The sequence below is a fragment of the Manis pentadactyla genome, chromosome 8 (genome assembly GCF_030020395.1).
Source record: "Manis pentadactyla isolate mManPen7 chromosome 8, mManPen7.hap1, whole genome shotgun sequence".
Taxonomy (NCBI): Eukaryota; Metazoa; Chordata; class Mammalia; order Pholidota; family Manidae; genus Manis; species Manis pentadactyla.
The window spans coordinates 97308191-97323550 of NC_080026.1; the positions used below are offsets into that span (position 1 = coordinate 97308191).

General features: G+C 47.6%; 1 protein-coding gene across 5 annotated transcripts in view; it reads right to left on the bottom strand.

Annotated features, from left to right (window-relative positions):
• Positions 1-1985: 1985 nt before the first annotated feature.
• The window catches only part of DUSP29 (dual specificity phosphatase 29), a 32668-nt gene continuing 19293 nt past the window's right edge, over positions 1986-15360 (bottom strand). For 4 of the 5 annotated variants that reach the window (XM_036928840.2, XM_057506026.1, XM_036928838.2 and 1 more), the window contains exons 4-5: positions 11317-11537; positions 1986-3322 (exon numbers count right to left, since the gene is read on the bottom strand). In XM_036928840.2, coding sequence (XP_036784735.1) covers positions 3045-3322; positions 11317-11537 — 499 coding nt within the window. In that variant the 3' untranslated portion in view covers positions 1986-3044. The remainder of the gene's footprint in view (positions 3323-11316; positions 11538-15360) is intronic. The other variant, XM_036928837.2, reaches the window with a different exon arrangement.

A 15360-nucleotide genomic window follows, 5' to 3' on the forward strand; every position in this document is an offset into this window, starting at 1 on the left:
TAGAATGTATGAGCTGAACCAAAGCCAGTTCTCTCCAAATCACAGCTCATTTTCCTAGAACACTTTATGAAAAGGCCATAACTTGTCTCTCTGACTTAAAAGCTTAGCTAATGAATACATGATGCTTTAAAAACTATGCTATTACAGATATAGGTTACTTTGTTGTTAAAGGCAAAGGTTGGTCCACAGTCAATAGAGTGCAAGTACTGTTACATTATGAAGCAGTACCTTCAATTCTTTGTACCCAGGCTTCCATAATTCCACACCCCTGGTTTTCCTTCTCCCTCCTCTGTCCCCTTCCTTGGACCTCCCTCTGCCACCCAGGCCTACTTTAGGCCTGGGACTTCCTCTCTTTTATTATTTCACCCAGTACTTCAAATTCCACCTTTATACAGTTAACACTGAGAATGATAACTCCAGTTGTGAACATTCCTCTGTGAGTTCTCTGCAGATTCAAAGTCAAATGTCATGAGACACCTTTCATATGTCTCACAGACATGCTATAACTGGTGATCACCAGCCTCCTCCCCCTTTTTCTGCTCTGGTCAACTGCATCTCAGCATTAAGTTACCATAAAAACACTGAATCAGTCTCTTCTCCCTCTCTTTTCTGCAGATTCTGTTGATTCTTCGGGGTAATTCCAAAATGATCTTGAGTACTAGTCCCTGGGTGCATAATCAAGGCCACTTCCTCGTTGCTGTCAAGCAGTTGCAACAGCCTCCTAACTGGACTTCTTGCCTCCTTTCAAACTTCCTACAATCCATTCTCCATTCTTCAGCCAGAGTGATTTTTTCTTCCCAGAGTGATCTCCCTAAAACATAAATCATACTGTTCCCTTACTTAATACCATTCAGAGGCTTTCCTTTGCTCTCTGCCCGTCTCCTTCCACTTCCCTCTCACCTGCAAGCTCCAGCTTCACTAACAGGCAGCTCCCCGGACATAGCACCTCATCCCCAGCCTTCACCTGTTCTGTTCCTCAGAATGTTCCCTCCCCCTTTGGAAGTTGCCCGCCTTCCAGTTTCAGGGTGTCCCATCTCAGAGAGGTCTCCAACCACCCCATCTAAAGTGGGTTTTCCCCCACTCTGTCCCCAAATTGCTCTCCATCCCAGTACCTATTTCTCTTGTTGCATCTTACACAACATGCATATTTGTTTTTACGTCTGGCTTCCTAACCCAGTTTTTCACCTGTGGTAGGTTCTCAGTAAATACTTATTGATGAAATGAATAGTTTACTTCTAAAGACTTGAAATGCTTTTGCAAAAACTTCTGTTCCTGAGCCATCTTGAAGACACCAGACTTGCAACTTTTAAGTTCTCCACTTCTGCTATCCTCGCAGAGGTGACAGCCCCACAAAGAGGGGTGAGCACGTGAGAAGGCCTAGGGACACTCCAGAGAACACAGGCCCTGGGCCTACAGACCTTCCATCCTTCCTACATACAGATTCACTTAAATGTAAATATTTCATTATAAATATATAAAACATTTTCTTTCATTAAAATGGAAATACTGATTTCTCTGTAGACAAGGAATAGACCAGAGTTTTAAGGGGATTATCGGAATCCTGTGAGGAGAAAGTCTAGATAAGGCCACTATGATGCAAGAGCACCTCTTGAGCTACCCCTCTCCCAAGAACCTGTTCATGGCACCCCTCACACCCAAATCTGAATTGTTAGGACCCGACTACCCCTTGGGTCAAGGTAACCCTCCAGAGCAGGCTCTGGGCGACGCTGGGCAGCCCCGGGAAGCCAGGCCTAGGCCCAGAGGCCCAGGCCAAAAGTACTTCCTCTGGCACAAAAGCAAGGCAGCTCGCCAGAGGTCACAGGGCAACCCTAGGGTGGCTCTACACAGCTGCCTCCATCAAGAACTTCCTCTTTCATTCTGCTGAAAATCACAACCAGATTGGAGGGCTGGGCCCCTTTTCATATTTCCCCCATAGGCCTTTATCACACTGTTTCTACTTTCTCCAGATGGTGTTGAGTTCTGGTCCTTGACTGCTGGCATCTCTATCAGCATCTCTCTTTGGGACCTGCCTGCTTTAAGGTTCCTGGTTCCAGACACCTTCTCTACCCACTCGGTGCCTGCCTGTTTTTCTCCTCAAGAATGAAAATCACACAGTGTGGCTACTGGCTTGGCTCTCGGGGCCGAGGGAGGGGGCGGGGGGACTCCACACCTGAGCTCACCTGGCTGCCTTGTGCTCCCATTCCACAGCAAACGCATTTGCAAATACTTCGTGGTGTGACGCAAAACAAGCCTGTGTTGCTTGGACTAGAATCACAATGTAAGGAGCCTCCCTGAGTTCCTGTCCCCTGAAGAGTGTCTCGGCCCTCTTTTTTCCAAAATTACAAAGTCAAACTCTTGCCCACAATTCATTGAATTTTTCTGGGTAGTGGCAGCTGTGGCTAAGATTCTGAAGAGCCCTGCCTGAAGAGAAGCAGGGGCCTCTGTGCTGGGACTCAGGGCCCCAACTCCCCCCGACCAGATGGATTGCCTTCTGCCACGTCTTAGAGCAGCCTCTGTGGACAGTGACCTGATCAAAAAGAGGAGGCAGGAAACCATAAGGACATGCAGATCGCCCATCAAGAGGACTTACTAATAACTGTGCAAACTCTCCAGTAACACAGTTCTCCCGGGCTCTTTTCTGTGGTTAGGAAGTCAATTTATATTTCTAAATAATTTTTGAAGAATGTGACTTTCAGACAAAGCCAAATGTTTAATCACAGCGCAATGCGTACACATTTTTAAATCCCTTTGTGCTTCCATCTTACCAAAAAAAAAAAAAGAAAAAATACAGGCAGCCTTTGTGCGGAACTGGGTGCTCGTCTGTAACCAGTTCTGCTGGGAAGGCTGTCCACCCCGTTTTGGCATGAAGCCAAGTACTAGACACATCCAGCAGACAGCTTGGAATCTTTTGAATCCTCCTGTTCATCAGCACACACCTGGGGAGTTTAAGATTTTGGGGAAGAAGTCAAGCTTTGGTTTCATTGTCTTTTCTCCATGACAAACCAAGTCACAGGCCAGAGCTATTCAGCCTTCTCTCTCCATTCTCAAGTGTCTCTGCTTGCCCCGGACGGGCCCTCCAGCTCGCCCTCACCGGCCTTCTCACCGTCGTCACTGCACTGGGCCTGTCGTCGCCTCTGTTGCACCAGCTGCTTGTCCAGTTCCCGGAGCTGCTTCAGAAAACCTCGGTTGGGCAGGACACAGCGGTTCTTGGCCACTTGTTGAATGGCATCCACCAGCGTCATGTTCCTGTGGATCATCAGGTAGGCGAGGACCAGGGTCGCTGAGCGGCTGCGGCCCATAGCACAGTGAACCAGGATCTTATCTGAAATGAAGTGGGGAGAAGAGGCACCAAACTATACATCATTGCATTCTTCACCACTATGCGCTCTCATGGGGGAACAAGAGCCAATTTCCCTTAAGAATACCCTGGATGAAGCAGCAAAAATTAAATCAAATTTCAACCCTTGGTTACACTTAATATTCTGTGTGATGAAATGGGGTGTACACAGAAAGCACTTTGGCTGCATACCAAAGTTAGATGGTTATCTCAAGAAAAAGCCCATGGGAGATTGAGTTGCAGGCTGAATTAGCCACTGTTTCATGCAACACCATTTTTACTTAAAAGAACAAAAGACAAAAAATCATGGTAATTCAAACTTGGGTATTTGGCAGACTTTTTCTCAAAAGTGAATAAAGTGAGTCTGTCACATCAAAGAAAACAATTGACAGTATTTGTTGCCAGTGACAAAATACAAGCTTTTGAGCAAAAATTAGAATTTTTAAAGGTTTTCTGTTAAGATCAGTGGTGATGTAACAAATGTACTTTTTAAATAATGTACAATGAAAAGTGTGAACACTTGGAAGATCTACATTAACTTAGTGAACCAACATTTTCCAAATGACCAACGTGGGATATTACAAAATTATTCGAAGTGCAAGACAGTGGATTTTCATATAACAGAGTATGACATTAATTGATATGGCTTCAGATTCTACATCACAACTAGCCTTTAAGAAGCTATCGCTTGTCAATTTTGGTGTAGTATCAAAGAATACCCATAATTATCTGAAGAGGCTATTAAAATACCCTCACTTTCTTCTACTGCATATCTGAGTGAGGCTGCATTTACTTCAGATAATTCAACCAAAACAACATATCACAACAGACTGAATGCAGAAGCTCATATGAGAATCCAACTGAATTCTAATAAGGCTAACATGGAAAAGATTTGAAAAATGTAAAATAATGCCACTTTTCTCCCTAACGTAATTTTTCATAAAGGTATGCATATTATTTTAATATGCAATGGTTTTATTCTTTTTAAATGACTATTCTTAAATTTTTCAGTTTTTATCTCTAATAGGGTACGTGTTGATATGATATAATCTACATAAACAAAAGCCCTTTGAGGTCTTCAATAATTTTTTAGTGTAAAAGAGTTCTGAGACCAAAACGTTTGGGAACCAGGGATCTAAAAGGCTCTCCACAAGGAGAAAAACCTCCCCTGGTCCACTAACCCTGGTGACAGCTGGGCCCAGCTGAGAAGCCAGGTGTAAAACTGCTCCCTCACACTTTGGGCCTCCCTTGGATGGCGCTCTAGAGCTCACATAGAGCGTCAACATGCTTTATCTCGTTTCAACCTTAATACCACCCTCAAGGTTTCATTATCATCATCCCTGCCTTACAGATGGGAAAGCAGGCTCAGAGAGATGAAACGACTTGCCAGAGGTCACCCAGAAGCTGGTGCCAACACTAGAACTACTAGTTCAAGGCAACTTGTTATTTGAAGCCCTACTGTGATGAGGTTCGGCTCTGTGGCTGTCCCCACCACTGTCACCATTGCCATCCCCGTGGGCCACCTCCCTGGGGGTGCGGGATTGCTGTGCTCGGGTTCAGCTGTCTGGGGCAGCCTGTGCGTGACCCCTGCACTATCCCTGCTCCTGAGGCTCAGGCCTGAGGCCTGAAAGGATGACCACAGAAACACTCATGGACATCACCAGGTTTATGGAGCATCGGCAGCATGTGAAAGCAGCTTGTTAAAGGACACTTCTGCGTGGGTGTGGCTCCCCTGGGTCTCTCTCACCCCCATCCCTTCACCATCCTCAGGGACCATGCCCAGGACAGTGGTGGTGGTCAGCCCCACAGCGCAGAGAAATCCAAGAGGCCCCAACCACCAGACTCCGGGATGCTGTCCTCCCACTGCCCTGGCTGGAGAGGCCAGCACACCCCATCCCATGGTAAGGACCCCACGGATAGCCTTCCCACCTACACAGTGCTGGCCCAGAAAGCTGCTCCATAAACAACTACTCATTTTATCACAGCTCAGTTTCATGAGTCTCCACCAGCTAACCAGGCAGCCCTCAATTCCACCCTCCATGTCACTGAGCCACAAGAGTGTGGCCACACTGCCCTCTCCTTGTGCACCTTGGCCAGAGAGGAGAGCAAGCGCAGGGTCGGCCTCTTGATGGCTGGGCTGGGTTTCAGGGAGGCAGCCAGGCTCTCACCCAGCATGCTGTGCTCCTGGACTGGAATGTCTACCTCGGGCGTTCTAATCCCCACAGACTGTTCCAGAGGCTGCCTGGCCCCTGGCCAGCTCTGCTGATAACTAAAGCGTTTCTTCCTCTCCTGGCAAAAAGGTTAATTCTTTCTGTCATGACTAAATGCTGGAAACAGACGAAAGCTGTAGTTCATTAAGTCTTTGGGGAGCCTGAAGTCTGGTAAGTGGGAGAAGGGGAAGGGGGGAGACGGGGGGGAGGGGAGATGGAGGAGGTGGGGGAGGAAGGCCAGAAGAAGCGGGGGTGCACGTGGCTCCAGCAGGAGCTCCTGGAGCTGAATTTTGGTTCCAGGACAGCAGCACTGACGCCACCAGCTATGCAGGTCTGGTAGACTCCCTAGGGTAAAGCGCCTGTCCCCAGACTCAGGGCACGGCTCCCTCTTTGCTCTGTGACTCTGCTGAGCACCACCCCTTGGGGCCCAGCATCAGGTGGGGAGAAACTGCTCTCAGAAAAGTTCAGAAGATGAGGGGAGGGAAGGCTGCACTGCCTTTCCCAGCACAGCCTGCACCAGAGAGGCCAGGAGACTGGGAAAGGGACACCAGCCGGAGCTGGGCCCTAAACAAAGGCAGCATTGTGAGGGTTGGTGTTTCCTAGATTGGCGGCTTTGTGTGACTTCCCCCAAAACCATAAAATTCACTGCTAACATGTACAGGGCCTCACCTCACTCCCATATTTTCCAGGTCCATTTTTATATATTTTATCATAGTCAGTTCTCACAACAACCTGATGAGGTAGATTAAATTATTATTCCCGTTGTACAGAGAAGGAAGCCGAAGTGCCGAGAAGTGGTTTGTCCAAGTCTCGGAGTAAGGAAGCTGCAGAGCCGAGATTCAAGCCCAGGTCACCTGACACCAGGGTGGGAGCTTTTAAATGCTATGTGGTACCACAGGCATGTGTGTATCAGACAAAAGGTTCATTAAGATAAAATGCATGCTTTTACCACAGGCAATGAATGCTGATATTTTCATTTATTTTCTAACCGATTCATATTTAAAAAAAAAAATGCTGGTCGCACCCACTAACCTGATTTTATGACCCAGATAGGTCACAATCTGTATTGGAAAAATAGTGATTTCAATCAAATAATTCACCTTTGGCCTTCACCAAAAAGTGAATTCCCACAATCAGATGAAGAAACCCCAAATCCAGGATCTCTGTTCTTCCCAGTTACATATTTTCACTGTGCCCAGAAGGCAGGCCCTGGTCACTCACATCACACAAACAGGCCAACCCCCTGACCCCACCTCCATACCTCCAGGGGTACACTCTCATAAGAACCTCCTTCCTTGGTGCCCTTTGCCCTCTCATCCACTGAGGAACTCGCCTTCCTCAGCAGCACACTAAGGCAGAGTTCATACTTCTCCCCAAACAGTTCTGGGTGTAAAGCCCTCAGAATAAAGGACACGTGTTGTGTTTGAACTGCCAAGGGGCGGACTTGTGTGCGGGGCAGTGGGGCCGGAGACCCTTAAAATACCTGGAAAATCTAGTCTAGTTAAAGCTGAGAAGCACCAGAGAAGCATCATCCTCCTAAAAATCATTTACTTATTCATACATCCCTTATCCATAATAGATTTTAAGATGGCTTCTGTGGATACAATGAAAGTTCCTGTGGCCAGGATTCTCACCTGGCCCTGGTTGACTAGCTCACTGCTCACCTGTGGGCAATACATGGCTGTTGACTCTATATAAAGAGCTCTGCCCAGTGCTCTGGGCATGACACGGAGGAGGCCTGCAAGGCTGCAGGAGAGCAGAGCAGAGGCTGGAGTGGTGGCAGTGCCAAGGACAGAGGCCCAGAGGACAGCTGTGCAGGATGACTGTGCAGAGAGGCCCAGAGTTCAAATGTCTGTGTGGAACAGCTGTGCAGACAGAGGGGCCCAGAGGACGGCTGTGCAGACAGAGGGGCTCAGAGGCAGAGACCAGCTTGCTGCATGTAGACTCATTCTGAGTGAATGGGATTTTAGTGATTGACCTGCCACCTGGAAATAAAGTTGGGTAATAACCCTTTCACCCCAAGAACGTTTCGCTGTCAATTTATTTGGTTACATTGAATCCATAGCGAGCTTGCCCAGGGCTGAAACCCATTGGCAAGACAGCTTCAAAGTAGACTATGGACTATTTGTTTAAGAAAAAGAAGGAACATAAGGTAAGTGGTGATATTAGAATCTGATCTTTGGAGCCTCACAGTATTTGCCCTGGGATTTTTTTTTTTTTTACAAGATTTCATTAAATTAAAACCACGATTTGGGGAAGTTGGGGTTCCTGTGGCCAGGATCCTCACTGAACTTAAACCACCTGATGATGTAACTGGCCTGTTGCTAGGCTAATGCTTCCACACCTTTAGGCAATAAGCTATTGTGCTATATTGAGAGAGATCGGCCCAGTGCTCTGGGCGGAGGCAGAGACGCTAGTGCTCGACCTACTGCCGGGAGAACAAGCCAGGGAATAAACCCTTTCACCCCAAAGAACGTTTTGCTGTCAATTTCTTTGGTCACATTGAATCCATAGTGAACTTGCCCGGGGCTGAGACCCACTGGCAAGACACTCACTAATCCACCTGTAAGGATGCCTCACCAGGAGCAGCTAAGGCCGTCCAAATGGGGGTCCTGCCACAGTATTTTGTCAGTGCTTCCTTTTCTGATGAAGAATGACAAGGTCAGTTGTTTCAGATCCCATAACCAGCTAGAATGCCTCACCTTCCATAATATTTGGTGACCTCTCCTACAGCAAAGTCACCACATGCTCAAAATGAGGGCAAAGGACTCTTCCATGCAGCTGAATGATAGAAGAAATTCCCACTGGCCTCTGCTTAGCTTGCAATAAATCCTGGGCACATTACTTGGCTTCTCTGGACCTGTTTCCCTAGCGTTCAGGGCAGGACACTGGACTATATTATTTCTGAGATTCTTCAAGAGTGACTGAGGCTGCCTGGGGAGTTCTCTCAGGAGGGTCAAATCAGCATAAGGTAGGGGTAGGAGTGGGCCCGTGGGGCTGATTACGGGCCATGAGTTTAGCTCTACAGCACGGACACTTTTCAAAATGAGGGAACAAGGCTGGCTGTGGGGGCAGCAGTGGGAAACAGTATGCACTTGGCCAAAAATAGCCAAGGAAGAACAGGAAGGGTGAGAGAGGAAAGAGATGCCTTGCCTTTTGGCTAGACCGTCTATCAACACCTCTCATGTCAGGAGCATAATAATAAACACGTGGGTGAGCCCGGCTCTGAAATGCTATGGTAGTGTGCAGTTCTCCGATACCTGGCTAGACACAGCCAGGCTGCCCCTGCATGTGCCATGCAGGCTGAGCACCTGCCACCTCCCCTGTATGGTATCTGTGATGAGCTGTTGCTGAGCTGATGAGCGTTTTATTCTGCTACTCTGACAGCTCAGGATACAGGTTCCAAACGGACAGCCATTGGATTTCTTTTGTTTGGCTTTTTCAGTATTTTAAGAAAATTTCAATTTGTCAATTTTACATTAAAATCCACATTAGAGACTTTTCTTGAAAAGTCAGATCTACAACATTTGCACTGATTGTCAAAAGACAAATGTTGGTGGGGACTAACAGCTGCCCCGTTTGGAGGGATATGGGGCTCTCTCCACTTAGCTTTAAGCACCCCCCACACCTGCACCCCGCTGCCTTACAGGCAGCCAGCTTCATTCATTTCACTCTCTGCCTGGTCCTGAAAGAGGGCATTTTGATTTTTATTTGAGCCCTAGACTCAAGGATATTCAGTTGGCAAATGCCAAGGTCACTGAGGAGGGAGCCCAGCCTCCCAGCTGGCAAGCAGTCCTGTCCTGCCCCCCCACCCCCTGCCAACTGCTATCCTCACCCCGAACCACCCATTCTGTCCCCTGCGTGTTCTCTGACCTGTGGGTATACTTTCCTCTCTTGACCCTTACTTTGCTAGGCGTTTTCAACCACCTGTCACAATCCACAGCAGCCTGATATCTCCACATGGATGCTCTGTGATCTGCCCAGGCCCAAACATGACTTCAAAGGCCCATCCTTTCCTAATGTGGCTGTGGCGGCAGACTCTAAAATGGTGTGCCAGAAACTGAAAACAAGCTGTCGTGTGAGTATATCACATTAGTTCAAAGTTGGAATGTCTTTTTTCCTTTTGGGATTGGAAGCTTTATTATGATGATGTACAAGTGCTGGTGTGGTTATGTGCTTCACAGGGCACAACCTCTCTACATCAAACACATCTGAGCGCCTGCTGTGCACTGGGTTCTATACTAAGTACTTTATATGGGTTATGCTGATCCTCATTATATATAACCTTTCAAGGTAAATATTTTCATCACCAGATGAGAAACCGAGGCTCAGAGAAACCACATTCTTAGTAACTTGTGCAGCGTGAATTTGCACCCAACCCTGTCTTCTCCAAGGCCTGCCAGACCCCTTGCATGAAGGGTAAATTTGAAGTCAGAGTAATGGTGAGTCCACTGAGCAGAAACTGAAGGACTGGGTTGTAGCTTTTTGTGTTTTCACATCAAACATGTTTTCCATTAACTTCAAATACTCGGAGGCAAATTTTATTTCATGTTGATGAGTCAGAGTCCAGTTGCTTTTTGATCCTGCTTGGAAATCCAGAATGAGCTTAACACAAAGGATGGTCCATAAATAGATGCATAAAAGCACAACTCTGAAATGAGGCATCCCCTAATAGAAGCACTTCAGCTCCGTGGGTATTTTTTTCATTGTTTTATGAACCAAAATAGTAACAAACTGTTGGTGCCGATGGCTGGCTGTGGGGCCAGGGCCGCCTTGGGATAGCCATCGAGGTCTGGGACTGTACAGCAGATGTGGCCTAGGCCCAGCTGCAGTTTGCAAGCTCCTGAAGCAGGCCAGTCGGTCAGCCAGTGTTTAAGAAAGGCTTTCAGTAACTGGATAGCCTGAATCATGTGATGGCCCCAGAAAGGGGTGTGACACATGCATCTGAAGTCAGAGCACAGATTGGAGAGTTAAAAGTCCCTCTGCCCTCTACAGAATGCCCCTGAAATACACCCTGGAGCAATAACTGAATATTGTCTTACTCCAGTACATACCTAAGTGCTCTCTCCTCTCAAAAATAGCCTTGTAGCCTTTACCTGGAGTAGGGCAGCTAAAACTGCATTTTGAGCACAAATTCTAGCACTGTGGTTTAAAAGATGAATAATTAATGTTGGGAAACTGTGATATCACAGGTGTAACTCAGATTCTCAAACATAGTTTGCCACTTATCAAGGCTAGGTTGTCAGCCTTCTGCTGGAGGCCTCCACTAGACTTTGAGGGAGCTGTAGACTTGGTTGGCTGGCAGGAGCATCTGAAGTCTCTCCATAGATTCCCACTCAGGTCGGCTCCCTGAGGGTTTTCTGGCATCGAAGTCCTTGGCTATTAGTCAGGTTTGGGCCCAGGCACAATTAGTGTCTAGGCGGCAGTCCCGGCTTTGAGGATGTTTGAAGGATGGCTGATGTGCCTTAGGGAGAGATTCAGGCTAAAGGCGATTCCTCTGAATCCTACCAATACCGATACCGATTCCAATTCCCCAGAGCCTCCATCTTGGCCTGAACCCCACCAGCAAGCAGCACGCTGTTGTGGGGCTCCCAGCCTCCCCGGGCTTAGACATTCCCTGCTCCACCACACCCAACCCCCACAGCGCTGACTGGAAGCCAAGCAGTGTGCGGAGCCGGCCACCAGCAAAGGGCGAGGGGCGGGGCTCAGCCTGAGGGCGGGGCGGAGGGCGCTGGGGGCGGGGCGGAGGGCGGGCCGCCTGCCTCTTACTGTGGTCGTAGCGGAGCGCGGTGTCAATGAAAGCGGCCGCCGGGTAGAAGAAGACGCTGAGGTCGAAGGTGGGCAGGTCGTCGGCCTCCACGCCGTGGTACTCGATGGCCATGCCGCGGTAATAGTCGGGCCCCGTGTCCACGTTCCAGCGGCCGTGGGCCGCGTTCAGCACGTGCGTGAAGCCGGCCTTCTGCAGCCGGTAGCGGTCCAGCGCCGTCGCCCTGCGCCAAGGGAGAGAGACTGGTTGGCTTTGCGGCGCATTAGTATAGGTCTGGGGGCAGCTCAGAGGCTGCCCACGGGTTCCTGCCGTCGATTCCCACTTCCGAAGTAAGGCCTAGTCACTGAAACGAAGGCCTTCCCTTGTCCCAAGTCCTGCTCTTTCGGACCCCTTGACCCCCTGTACATTTCCTGTTTCTGGCTCCGTAACGAGACGGGAGAGAGTGGAGGGTGGGATAGGTGAGCTGTTCATTGGCGCGTTCATTCTTGAATCATTCTCCAAATACAGAAGAGCTTGGTGCTGGATGCCACGGTGGTCACAGGGAGTGGACTGTCACCTGCTGAATTCCCCAAAAGGCAACCAGAATAACCTGTTCATCAGGCAAGCTGAATGTAAGAGAGAGGGCCACATCACAGAGCCTCAGGAGCCCGGGTACCGCGGGCCTGGCCTCTGACGCCTCGAGATGTTTATAAAGGTTTGACCGTCGGGCTTCAAATGACTGAATGATTTAAGATGGGTCTTTCAGTGGGAGGATTTGATTGGGATTAGGCAAAATTCTTGACATAGATGTTCATGGGATGGGTGAACACTGTAAAACCCTTGCTTTGATAGGTGAATCGTTGCCTAGTTAGGCCAAGCATTGTTTTAAGGAGATCTATTTGAGCAGTCTGTTTGAACTGGTTTTGGGAAGTTCCTGAAGCCAACAGTGAAATTATTTTCTGGTTTATGGCCTTATCTTTTTGGGTAAGAATTTCCAAGAACAAAGAGGAAAGTCATGTTGAAGTAGTGGCCTTGGAACATGGGCAGAGGTAGGGTGTCAGAGGAAGCCAGAGTTCTTTCTACCTAGAGGGGTCAGAGGAGACTTTATGGGAGAGGGGCCTTTGAGTCTGCCTTACTGCACTTAGTGATGGAGAAGAGGGAGGCAAGAGCGTGCCTAGCCAAGGAAATAGCACAACTTAAGGGTGGAGGCTGGAGATAAAGAAGGCCTTTCGGGGAGTGTTTATTATTCCCTGTAATCAATCATTTATCCTCAAATAATTATTTAGAATCTGTTGTGTGTCCCAAGTGGTGACAATGCAGCAGTGAGCAGGTTAATCAAGGTCCTTTAGGAAGCTTAGTTTCTAATGAGAAGAGTGAATCAACAACAAATAAATACACAAGAGAATTTCAGATAGCAGCGGAGCAGTTCAGAACAACTGCTTTCCTGCTTTAGGTAAGGTGGTCAGGGAAGGCCTCTGCGGGAGGTGGCATTTAAGCTAAGACTAAGGGATGAGGAGCTAGGCAGGGGAAAATTTGGATAAGCCCTAGGGAAGAGTTTGGATTTTATTCTAAATGTGGTGGAGTGCCCCAGGCCTCAGGAAGGGGTGAGTATTGATTACTTTTTAAAAGGTCAGTCTGGATGGTGTGCGGAGATAGAGTGGAGAGGGGCAGAAAATAGAAGCAGAGAGCTCTGTTGGAGACTGTTACAGTTTACAGCCCAGGGAGGAAGGTCGCTGGACTATGGATGTGAGAGGAGAGGAGGGAAAGATTGGGCGAGGGAGTGTGGGATTTGACCATAGAAGTGTGCAGCTGCTGGGATCTGTATTTGGGGGTCAAGGAGAGCCTTCAGTAGTGTTTGAGGAGGCGTGTGCTCCTATCCTGGCTCTAAGGCGACATCTCCTTCAACAGCACAAGGACCAGTTCTACAGCTCCGGAAAGAGGAAACAAGGGTCTGGAATCTTAACAGCAAGAGGCCAAAAGTGGTCTTGTGCTCCAGCTGAGGGCTCCTCTCCAGGCCACTGGTAGAAGGACAGAGACAATGTGGCTGTCCTGGAACCCAGCGCGGATTGGGAGGAGCCCTGCAGCAGAACCATGTGCCATGGCCCCTCCATCACTGCTTCCCCTTGGTGCTTTCTGGCAGCCATGAGAGGAGCCACAATGGAGTCCAGAGTCTGGGCAAGAGAGACCTGAACACAGGCATTCAGCTTTTAGAAGCGTTTGCAAGCAGCCCTTTGGAACTGAGGCATGGGGAGGTGGGGAGTCCTACCAAGCCCCCCAAGCTGGCCTTTGGTGTTGCCATCCTTGGAACACATTCTGCTTTCAATTTTTCCTCAGAAAGGTCTGTTTTTCATTTTTCTTCTTGTCCCAAAGTATGTATACAACAAACATTATGCTTTTGGGACATAGATCTGTGCTCAATTAAAGCCTCCACTAATGCAGTCCATCTTGCTGAGTAGCAATCAACCTCACTTTGAGGTTGAACTCAGTGGAAAAATTAAAATTAACTGTCCTTGACAGGAAGTTCCTATTTGCCATAAAGACTGTTCTCTCTGGGTTCAGCAGCTGGGTTTCAGCAAACTCAAATGGCAGTTTGAATAAATAACGATTTGCACTTTGCTGCTTTGGGGGTCAAGGATCAGTGTAGATGTGCAACAAGACTCATTGTATGACACCTCCACAGTCACCTCACAGAGCTGGTTTGGGCTGAGAATGAGGCTCCTGGGGTAGCGGACCTGGTGTGTATCTGAGGCCCACTGCAGGTTCGGGGCTCTGTGGCTACCTGGGCTGTGAAGGGGAAGCGGTGTCCTCACACACCACTCTGGGGATATCCCCCCTAGTTTGGTTTACTCAGAGTCCTGGTGAGGGCTTGGAAGAGTATCCATGGCAGAATGGGGATTTGCAAATCAACAGAGTAACTCTTAGTACCCCTTGCAGACAGTAGCTGTGATGGAGGCAGATCCCCAATTGGGCCAGATGTCTAGCTCAGCATTTATTCAGGGTGAGATAAGTTGAGACTGCTGCCTGGCAGGGTGTAAGTTTGTTTTTTCAAATTTCAGGGCTACCTGCTCAGATACATGAGAGAGACTAAGAAATGCCTCTGCTGAAACACTCAGAAGGAAAACAGATTTAGGAATTTACTTCTGGAATCTAGATAATGCATGGGCTTTTTTTCTGTTGTTTGAGAAAAATCCTAGAAGTGATCAATCTGTTCATTTTAAAAATAAAAATAATATGTCTTCTAATTACAAAAATAACATGCTTAGAGCAGAAACGAAAAAATATCTCCTCCCACCAAAAGAAAAAATCACCTTAGAGATAAAGACTATTTACTTTTTGATACAAGATCCTCCTCAGTTGTTTTTCTATGCATAGATTTGTATATTTTATAGAGAGATTTATTTTGGGGTACAATGCTACATATACAGTTTCAAAACTTTAACATGGTGATATAGTATAAACATCTTATGTTGACCTGTAACCTTCAATTGCTGCATGCTGTTCCATTCTCTAGGTGAATCTCAGTTTTACCACACCAAGCCCCTGTTTTTGGGCATTTGTCTTCTCTATCTCTATTTCTATATCTCTCTCCTGGAGGGGGCAGGCAGGTATTATAAAAAACACTTGGCTGCATAAACAACTTTGCTGTATTTCTTTTGGGCACATCTCTGATTATGTCCTTGGGAGAGATTTTCTAAAGTGGAATTGCTGGATTAACAGACATGAGCATTTTTAACAAATTTGATCCTTGGTGCTAAATTATCCTCCAGAAGTCTTGCTCAAGTACATTCTGATTTTTATTCTTTGCTAATTTTATAGGTTAAAAAATAAAATGTGTAAAACAAAATTTTTATTCTTTTTAGCAATGTGGTTGGACGTTATCTCACACATTTTGGGGGCTTGTACAGTTTACTTTTGAAGAGCATTGTTGTATCCCTGTTTTTGACCCAGCTCTCTATAGCTCTTCTTCCTTCCTGCAAACGAACCTCTGGCTCTGGATTCTGACTGCAGACTGGAGGGCCAAGGAAGTGACCTCCCGTTTGTATGACCCAACTGTGGCAGAGACCTCA